We start from the raw sequence: 10,125 nt of genomic DNA, 5'->3' as shown, positions 1-10,125 counted from the left end.
GGTGGTGGTGGGAGTGACCATGGTTCACGGTCTCGGTCACACCGTGAGTCATGGTCACGGTCTCGGTCGGCATCAGGGTCGGAATCGGAATCGGAATCGGATTCCAATCGGTTTAAGGAACCATTGGTTCATAGCAGGGCTTATGAGGTGACACAAAAGAAGATGATGTTGAGAAGAGTAATTGAATGCGTTGAGGTTCAATTAGGTGAGCCATTGAGGGAAGATGGACCAATTCTTGGAATGGAGTTTGAAGAGCTTCCACCTGGAGCATTTGGAACACCAATAGGTATTTTATAATTTATGTTTATAAAAAAATATAATGTCTATAAAAAATGCCTTTTTGTACTTGAAGAAATGATGTATTATGCTGTTGTGAATGGTGTATGCGAGTTTTCATCGTGTTCTCAAACTTCTCATTTGTTTTTTGCTAATTTTATGGAATGAATGTAGTTTTTCTTTGTATTATAGTGTATTTCATGAATCTTTTTAGTGTTTTGGTAGTGTAAGCATATAAAAAGTTGATAGAATGATAGCATATTTTGGTATTATAGTGCATATCATGAATCTTTGTAGTGTTTTGTAGGGTGAAAATAATGAAAAATCGATAAAGTGAATGCAAAGCTTTGTATTATGATTAGAACATGAGTATGTCAATTTACAATGTAGGGGTAAAACCGTAAAATCCTTTAGTTCTAAAGGGTAGAAAGTTACCCCGTTAACACCTCATTCTTGTATTTTTCTAATGTATTGTAGTTTGTATGCTTTTGTTGGATGACATATACATATTAAGTTACTTTGCTCTCATGACCTATGGTTTATCTTCTCTTTATTTTAGATTTCTTGCTTGTTAATTATCGATAACTCTACTAATTTTTATATATTTTTTTTGTTTTTGTTTTTGACAGTTGCAAAAAAGCATCATGGACAAACAAACAGACATTCTTATGATGGAAATTTATTTGACCAATCCGATCCTCGGTCAATCAAAGTAAGTCCTCTACTTTTACTACAAACATTTTATCTTCTTAATATTGGAAAATTTAACATTGTTGTGATAAAAAATGGTAATTTTTTTGTAGACTGAGGTGGGTGGTGTTCGTGAGCCTGTGGGCCCTAATATTAAACATGAACCATATGGAGGTGTTTCTCGGTTATATGATTCACCAATTGGTTACTCAAGTGACCAAAGATTAGTTGTTCAAAATGGACAAATGCCACATACTTCTTATGTTTCTCAAGGACAATTGAAGGGTGTTAGTTTGATGACACAAAAAGGGGAAATGACACATTTATCCTCACCTACAAAAGATAATGATTTCATTCAACCAAATGAAGAAGTTATGCAAATGTGGAGGAAACGCAAGGTATGTGTCAATGTAGTTTTTGGGATCTTTTCATAAATTAAAAAGTGGAGAGAATGGATAGATTTGGAAAGAAATGGAGAAAACATAAAAGTTTTCGTGTTCTTTAGTTAATGAGAGAAAAGAGGTGGACCTAAGGGAAAGTTTTGACTATCTTTCTCTTCAACTTTTTTTTAAGACAAAACTACCCTTGACTCAAGAACATGAAATATACATAATACTTGTCATGTTCTTTCTCTTTCTTTCAAAGTACATTGTCTTAATAAGAAAAAAGATTCAAAGTACGTTGCTATTTCTTGTTTTATATTGATTTATGTTTACTCTTGTAGAGTGAGGATGCTGTTGGTGGAAGGGAAGGTCAACAATCTAATGAAAAGAGGATGCGAAAAGAGCTTGAGAAGCAAGATTTGATGAGGCGAAAGGTACAAGTATCTTTGGGGGTGTTTGGATGTGAGTTTTGAAAGTGATTATGTGATACTAAATAAATAGAATCAAATAATCAACAGTAATATTGAAGGAAAAAAGAAACAAGATAAAAGGGATAAATGTTAGAAATAGCAATCCCCTTCCATATATTTGTATACTATAGCGTCTACTTTCATTTCTTTCAAAGTTCTTTTTATGATCATAGTTGTGAGAATCTCTATGAACCCTAAATAATCAAACACTAAATCTTGATTATTACATCCAAACACCCTGTTAGAATTATTAATATTGTTTTAGGGACTTGTAAATTGTAATAGAGTCTTATATTTTTACAATCTCTTGTATTAGAGAGAAGAGCAAATGAAGAAAGAAATGGAGAAACAAGATCGTGAGAGGCGAAAGGAAGAAGAGAGAATGATGCGTGAAAAACAAAGACAAGAGGAAAGATTTCAACGTGAAGAAAAACGTGAAATGGAAAGGAGAGAGAAGTTTTTACAAAAGGAATCTTTGAAAGCAGAAAGAAGAAGACAAAAAGAAGAGCTTCGAAAAGAAAGAGAAGCAATAAAACTCAAAGCTGCCATTGAAAAGGCAGCAGCACGAAAAATTGCTAAAGAATCAATGGAATTAATTGAAGATGAAAGATTGGAATTGTTGGAATTGGCTGCTTCTAGCAAAGGCTTGACTTCAATAGTTTCACTTGATTATGAAACTTCACAAAATCTTGATTCTTTTCGAGGTATATATTTTCTTACAACTTTGCTTAATGCTTATTATATAAACTATAATCACCATTGTCTTATTGATGACATTTGTTTTCGTGTACATGGTTGTGTCTATTTTGTCATTATCAAAGGGTATTTTAGGCAGATACTTGAAGAATAATTTTTACTTTTCTCCTACATAATCAAGTTTCATCCTTTTTTCAGATCTCTTATGTGTATTCCCACCAAAGTCTGTTCAAGTGAGATTAAAAAGGCCATTTTCAATACATCCATGGATTGATTCAGAAGAAAATGTTGGAAATCTTCTTATGGTATGTCCATAATTTACATTTCTTTTGTTACTTTAAAATTTGATTTTATTATGATTCTCGATAATAGCAACATTACCTTATTTTTTATAACCAAAAATTTACTCACATTATCTACCAATATGGATAATGCACTTTTATTTGTTACATATTGTTCTTATCACTAAAAAAATGTGCTGTAAATATGTTCAAAGAAATGTCAACATGTTGATTGTATTTCCTGCAATCTACCCTTTTAAAAAGAGAAATATACCCCTAAATATTAGCATTTTGTTACAGGTTTGGAGATTTTGTATGACATTTACCGATGTTCTTGGCCTTTGGCCTTTTACCCTTGATGAATTTGTTCAAGCTCTTCATGATTACGTGAGTTTCACAAAGAATAATCTTTAAATTCTCTTCCTTTTCTATTTGTGAGACCCTTTAAATAACTTTTTTTCTTTTTTGAGTTATCAGGATTCAAGATTATTAGGAGAGGTTCACATTGCTCTGTTGAAGCTGATCATAAGAGATATTGAAGATGTTGCAAGAACACCCTCAGGTGGGCCCGGAACAAATCAATACACGGTTGCCAATCCTGAAGGTGGTCATCCTCAAATTGTTGAAGGGGTAATTTTCTATAAAATCGATTTATATTTATTCATTTTTGTTACCTATGTGTATAAGAAATATTTTGGAAGAACAATGCTATAATATTGGATGCTATAATGAACATATAAATGAAAGTTATATTGCTATTTCTTGTATTTAACATTTTTTTTGTAATATGGTTGTTGACAAATGGTGTGTTTTACTAGGCATATATGTGGGGATTTGACATACGCAATTGGCTTAAACATCTAAACCCGCTGACGTGGCCTGAAGTACTTAGACAATTTGCTTTGTCAGCAGGCTTTGGGCCCCACTTGAAAAAAGATAAAGGAAAACGTTCAGGCTTGACTGAAAATGATGAGGTGCATACATGTTCTTTAATTTGATCTTTGTTTGTGGTGTAAATTTGTGGATTGTGTATGAAAAAACTAAGACTATTAAGTAGTATTTGGTACGATGGAATCCAGGAAGGAATGGAATGGTTGATTCCATTGGTATGAAAAAACGGACCATTCTTGAACTAATGTGATTCCTTCCCTCTTCTTATTATGAAATGAAATGAAAAGTTGCAATATAAACCCTGTCCATTCCATTCCATTCTTTCATCATTCCATTCCCTTCCATGATTCCATCCAACCAAACAGTCACTAACTAGTATTTGATTTTCTTGTGCAGAGTAAAGGCAATGAGGATGTAATTACAATGCTAAGAAACGGTTCAGCTGCTGAAAATGCATTTACATTAATGCAAGAAAAAGGGGTTTCTCTTCAAAGAAAGTCAAGGCATCGTTTGACTCCTGGAACAGTCAAATTCGCCGCCTATCATGTTCTTTGTCTTGAGGGACCCACAGGCCTAAACGTATTGGAACTCGCCGAAAAAATTCAGGTTTTTTTTATTACTTTTTTAATAAACTTTATATTTTACCAACTCTTCTTTTTGTTTCTTTATTCTTATGTTTTTTTTCTTCTTGAAGAAAACTGGACTTCGTGATCTTACAACAAGCAAGACACCAGATGCTTCAATCTCTGTTGCATTATCGCGGGACCCGATTTTGTTTGAAAGAATCGCGCCTTCAACGTATTGTGTAAGGCCTGCATTTAGGAAGGATCCTGCAGATGCTGAGGAAGTGATTTCATCTGCTAAAGAGAAGATACAAAGTTATGCAAATGGAATTTTGGCTGGGGTCAATGCTGAAGATGTTGAGAAAGATGAAGATTATGAATGTGATGTTGCTGAGGGGACTGAAATCGATGATTTTGGTACTTCATCTGCTATTGAAGAAGTTAAGACGGAAGAGGTTGATGTAGATATAAAACAAGAATATGAAAATACCGGTGAGTTTTGATCCTTTAAGGCTGCGATTTTAGCTTTCTAGGGCTGTTTTCGATGATCGTGACGAGAAGGGTATTTTCGTCTTTTGCACATACGAGAGATCGAGAGCGAGTCCATGTCCCGCCTTGTTCCACCTTTTTGGGTGGGATAAAAATTGTAATTTTTGTCTCATTGATATCAGTCTGAGTCCTAGTCCAATGCAAGCCAAACACATGTTTTATTGTGTCTTGTGTTGTGTTACAAATGGGTCCGTAGGGCCCATTTGTTATACAGGACAAAACACTCCCTTGTATGTGTTTGGCATGTGTTGGACTGGGACTCAGACTGATGTCAATGAGACAAAAATTACAATTTTTGTCCCCATCCAAAAAAGGTGGAACAAGGCGGGACATGGACTTGCTCTCGATCTCTCGTGTGTGTAAAAGACGTAAATACCCTCCTCATCCTGATTATCGAAAATAGCCCTAGAAAGCTTCTATTCTACCACATAGTCGTATAGGGAGTTATTCCAGTTTTATGGTTTGTTGAATTAGAAATGATTTCATAATTGTTTGGTTTTAAAGGTATTGGTGCGAGTAGTATCAATCAAGGAAGTAGTGAAGTTGATGAAAGAATATCAGGAGAAGCATGGGTTCAAGGGCTTACTGAAGGAGAATATTCGGATCTTTGTGTGGAGGATCGACTCAGTGCTCTTGTTGCTTTAATTGGTATCGCAAATGAAGGAAACATTATCCGTGTAGTTCTTGAGGTAATTATAAAAAAAAAAAATCAAAATTTAAAAGTTTTTGTTTATCTTCTGTCATCTTATATACAACCCTTGTACAGGATCGCTTAGATGCTGCAACTGCTGTGAGAAAGCAAATGTGGACAGAAGCACAACTCGATAAAAAACGCATGAAAGAAGAATTCATATCCAAATTTCAAGATTCTTCCTTAATGGAAGGTGGTCAAAGCCCATTGATGCCCACCACTGACAATAAAGTCAATGATGGGATACTACAAACGGGTCAAGATAGTTCCGTGGGTCAACCCACGGGTCAAAATCAAATTCATAATAACGGATATAACACAGCTGAAAGATCAAGGTTGCAATTGAAGGCTTTTATTGGTCATAAAGCAGAAGAAATGTATATGTATAGATCTTTACCCTTAGGTCAAGATAGAAGGCGAAACCGTTATTGGCAATTTGTTGCATCTACTTCTAGTAATGATCCAGGGTCTGGAAGGGTATTTGTGGAATTACAAAATGGTTGTTGGAGACTAATCGATTCAGAAGAGGTAAACTTTATTAATTGTTTTGAAGAAAATGTTCAAGAGTTATTTTAGGGTGTTTATTCAATCTTTCTTCTTTCTTCTTGATGCAGGCGTTTGATGCTCTTTTGACATCATTAGACACACGTGGGACCCGCGAATCCCATTTACATGTAATGCTACAAAAAATCGAGACATCATTCAAAGAAAACATCAAAAGAAACATCAATTTCCCCAAAAACACAAACCGAAATATCTTGATTTCCGATTCAACCGAACAATCACCTTCTTTCAACATTGAGCTTGGAAGGAATGAATTTGAGAAAAAGAATGCAATGAAAAGGTATCAAGATCTTGAGACATGGATGTGGAAAGAATGTTTGTATTCATCAAATTTATCTGCAATGACACATGGGAAACAAAGATGCGTTCCTTTACATGGAGTTTGTGATTTTTGCCACGCGTGTTATTGCTTCGAGAACTTGAATTGTCCTATTTGCCCCCGGTGTTGTAGGCCGTTTAGCACGTTTGGGGGTAAATTGAGTTACCCTGAAGAAATTCGGGAAAATGTTGGTGATTTTAATGATTTGTGTGATTGGGATGTTAATGATCCGTTGAGAATCCGATTGATTAAGTCTTTATTAACTTTCTTGGAGGTATGAATATAATATGATTACATAAAGAGATTATTATTTTATATTTTCTATTTGTATTATCATCGAGTCTTGTTTGACCTTTTTTTTATTTATAATTTCAGGCTTCGGTTCCTTTTGAGGCATTGCAATCTTCTTGGATGGATAACAATAGGAATGCATGGGGTTCAAAGTTGCATTGTTCTTTGTCACCTTTGGATCTTCTTCAGGTAATTTTGTTTTTTCTTGTTAAGTGTTGTCTGGATAAGGGCAAATTTGTAAAATATTAGGACTTAATAGTTAATACTTACTAACATGAGTTAAATTTGGCTGCAGATTGTTACATGGTTTGAAAGTGTGATAAAGCGGGACCACCTGTCATTAAACTTTGAGACAACAGAGGAGCTTCTTGGAACCTCCGGTGTACCGGAAAAGGCTGTTTCCGGCACCGGTTCAGTCCCGGTCCTTCCGTGGGTCCCACAAACAACAGCTGCTGTGACTCTAAGGCTTTTGGAGCTTGATGCTTCAATTTCCTACACCCCTGAACAAAAAGCTGAACTCCATTTGGTAGATGAATCAAACGATATCTTAATGGAGGTATGTATCACTTTCTGTTAAGTTCTTCTTGTAATTTAAACCCAAAAGAAACAATATTATTGTGTGAAATTCCGGATTTAACCTTGGTTCTTTAACAGAAAGCACCATTGAAGTTCACGTTCTTGAAGAACATCGGGAAAACCGTATCTGATACGGACCATGGGAAATTAATTAAACCGCCTCGTGGTGGCGTTGGTGGACGGAACCGTGGCGGAAAGTGGCGGCAACGGGCGGCAGGTGGAGGTTCGATGTCGGCATCTGGCAGTCGGCAAAACTTCAGAGACAGTGCCACAATGAGTCAAGTCATGAAGCAACAAGCACATGGAAGAGGTCGGAGAACAATCAGGCGAAAAAGAATTGAAAAAACCATTGAAGAAGAAGAAGAAGAAGAACCGATGAGAAATTTTGAAAATGAAGAGTGGGTTAATGAACCTGTTGAGAAAATGGAAACGGATGATGCTGTGAATTTTCATATCAGTGAAGATGAAGAAGATGAAGATGAAAGTGAAGATGAAGGAGATGAGGAACATCAGGTGGAGTTTGAAATGATGGGGAATGAGGAAAGTTTAGGGTATGGAGTTGCAAATAATGAAAGTAGATGGGCTGAAGTGGAAATGAGCGAAGATGAAGGGTTTAAAGGTGTTGAAGAAGAAGAAGAAGAAGAAGATGATGATGATGGGATTATGAATGATGATTATGTAGATGGGGATGATGGAAGGAATTTTAAGGTTGAGGATTCGGATTCTTTTGGTTCGGGGGATTTTAGTGATTGAAGCCCATAAAATATAATATCATTTTTGAAGGTAGCATATGATTTTTAAATTCTTTCTTCTTTTTTGTGGTTTTTTTTTTTAGTTGTTATACAGCAGCATATATATAACTAGTCCATGTTTTCTTTTGGAAAATCAGTCACGTAGGAAGCAAAATAAAAGCGTTTTGTAATTGTGGTTTTCTTTTTGTATATTTGTTTGTGTATGATGGTGTCTTGTATTAGCCTATACAAGTCAAAACCCTCAAGTCCATCAGCTTTCATCCTCCACGTGTAGCACCTGAATTTTGTGGGTAAACTAAAGTTAAAATAATTACAACTAATTAAGAATATTTACTTGAAAGGTTAATGTTTGAGTTGATGTGTGTATCTTTGATTTAACATTTCCGACTGTTGTGGACATTGATTAATGTATGGGGACAAATTAAAAGCCAAGGGATCTAGTTTGTTAGTTGGTTATGGTTTATTTTGCTAAAATAAGGAAGGGAGGGACTAGTTTTGCCAAAACGCCAAAGTTTAAAAGCCTTAAACCCTTACCATTCCGTATTCCGTCCATCATTTGGGACGATTTGAAGCTAGAGAAGAGAGGGATAAATCAGTTTTGTAGAGGAATTAGCTATTTGATCCATTAAAGCCATTGATTTTTGAACACTAGCCATTATGGATCACTCTTTGATCCATCTAAATTCGAATTTGACCATGGATTGTTGTTATCTTCCACCCCTACCATTGACTCCTTCCACCGACGACGACACAGATCATTGGCGTCTTCCTCGACTATTTCTATAGTCCGCTTCTTTCTTATGGGTGTATCTCACTCTCCCTAATTGCAAACCCAATTACAGTAGGTGCTTTATTATTCAAAAAAGTGATTAATATTTTGAAGCTGTTATTCTCAAGATGCTATGTCGATTATATGCTCTGTTCTTAACAAGGTTCTAAATAACGTAAGGCGTGACTTGACGGCAATATCAAGCTTCAAACATTTTTGAGTCGTGGTGAGCCATGTCGTTTGTAAAACGTGACTTAAAGCGACAATTTTGTATATAATTAATAGTTTAATATGTATTTTCTACTATTATTCATTTTTATATACATATATGACTTAAGGTGGCATTTTGTCAAAGTTTGACGGCAAGTACAAGCCTCAGAGTCATGACGCGGCATGGCGGAGCCGTGGTGAGTTTTTTAGAACATTGGTTCTTAATGATGTCCCAGTTAAATACAATAATTCTAAATACAAGTTTCATTCTTAAGTTTAGGATTGTTTCATCAAATCTGTACTCTAGGTGTTTGATGAAAAGCCTAAATGAAAAATGACTTGTCATTTATTATATGAATTTTAGATCTAAAAGAGTAACTAGAGATTGGACATTGAAAGAGACCGAAGGGGTATGTCAGCACCAAAGTATGCTAGGCGGTTACTGGTTGAAAGAGACCAAAGGAGTAGGCCAACACTCAGATATGCTTAGGCAATATGTTATTTATGGTATGTGATATGATGGGGAACTCACTAAGCTTTGTGCTTACGATTTTTAATTTTGGTTTCATGTACTTCCTCTTCGAAAGGAAATGGGCTAACATGATGGCAACGCATCACACTATATTTTCTGCACTAAAGATCTTTGGAATTGTTACTTTGATGTTGTTTTATTATGATATGTTTTGACTATAGATACTTTGTATTTGATATGAGTTGATACTATGGTTGTTTCAGACAAATGATTTTATAATTGTTTTATTAAAAATGAAAATTTTGGTCGTAATTTTTGGGATGTTACAAAAACATTCATATATACATCCATAAAGAACGTGTGAATATACATATCGTAAGTAAAAATATATTACTTTTTAACAGGAGTAATCTAAACGAAAGTTGTAATAGACTCAAACACGAATGCATGGATATAAAAATCATAAAAATCTGAGATCGTATGAAGAAATTACGATATTCAGAACACAAGATCTAAGCGCAACTACAAGACCTAAACAACTAAGCATTCGATGCCGTATGAAGAAATTACGATATTCAGATTTTACTTTCTTATTTTAAATTGTAATAAACGTGAATTAATTTTCGATTCTAATTTCTATGCATTGAATTGTGGCTCAAATGTATAAAAAATTCGATGTTGC

General features: G+C 35.0%; 1 protein-coding gene across 1 annotated transcript in view; it reads left to right on the top strand.

The window, feature by feature from the left end:
• The window catches only part of LOC145006014 (homeobox-DDT domain protein RLT1-like), a 9,371-nt gene extending 1,039 nt beyond the window's left edge, over positions 1–8,332 (top strand). Inside the window, exons 2-18 of the mRNA XM_078965110.1 lie at positions 1–286; positions 906–988; positions 1,080–1,364; positions 1,691–1,783; positions 2,136–2,523; positions 2,714–2,820; positions 3,097–3,183; positions 3,274–3,426; positions 3,615–3,770; positions 4,084–4,293; positions 4,382–4,742; positions 5,304–5,488; positions 5,566–6,018; positions 6,105–6,647; positions 6,749–6,853; positions 6,960–7,220; positions 7,319–8,332. The exon at positions 1–286 is cut by the window's left edge and continues 197 nt beyond it. Coding sequence (XP_078821236.1) covers positions 1–286; positions 906–988; positions 1,080–1,364; positions 1,691–1,783; positions 2,136–2,523; positions 2,714–2,820; positions 3,097–3,183; positions 3,274–3,426; positions 3,615–3,770; positions 4,084–4,293; positions 4,382–4,742; positions 5,304–5,488; positions 5,566–6,018; positions 6,105–6,647; positions 6,749–6,853; positions 6,960–7,220; positions 7,319–7,993 — 4,431 coding nt within the window. The 3' untranslated portion in view covers positions 7,994–8,332. The remainder of the gene's footprint in view (positions 287–905; positions 989–1,079; positions 1,365–1,690; positions 1,784–2,135; positions 2,524–2,713; positions 2,821–3,096; positions 3,184–3,273; positions 3,427–3,614; positions 3,771–4,083; positions 4,294–4,381; positions 4,743–5,303; positions 5,489–5,565; positions 6,019–6,104; positions 6,648–6,748; positions 6,854–6,959; positions 7,221–7,318) is intronic.
• The last annotated feature ends 1,793 nt before the right edge of the window (positions 8,333–10,125 follow it).

Source organism: Lactuca saligna, chromosome 7 (assembly GCF_052625555.1).
Source record: "Lactuca saligna cultivar CGN05327 chromosome 7, ASM5262555v1, whole genome shotgun sequence".
NCBI classification, from domain to species: domain Eukaryota; kingdom Viridiplantae; phylum Streptophyta; class Magnoliopsida; order Asterales; family Asteraceae; genus Lactuca; species Lactuca saligna.
This window is presented reverse-complemented; position numbering and strand designations above follow the sequence as displayed.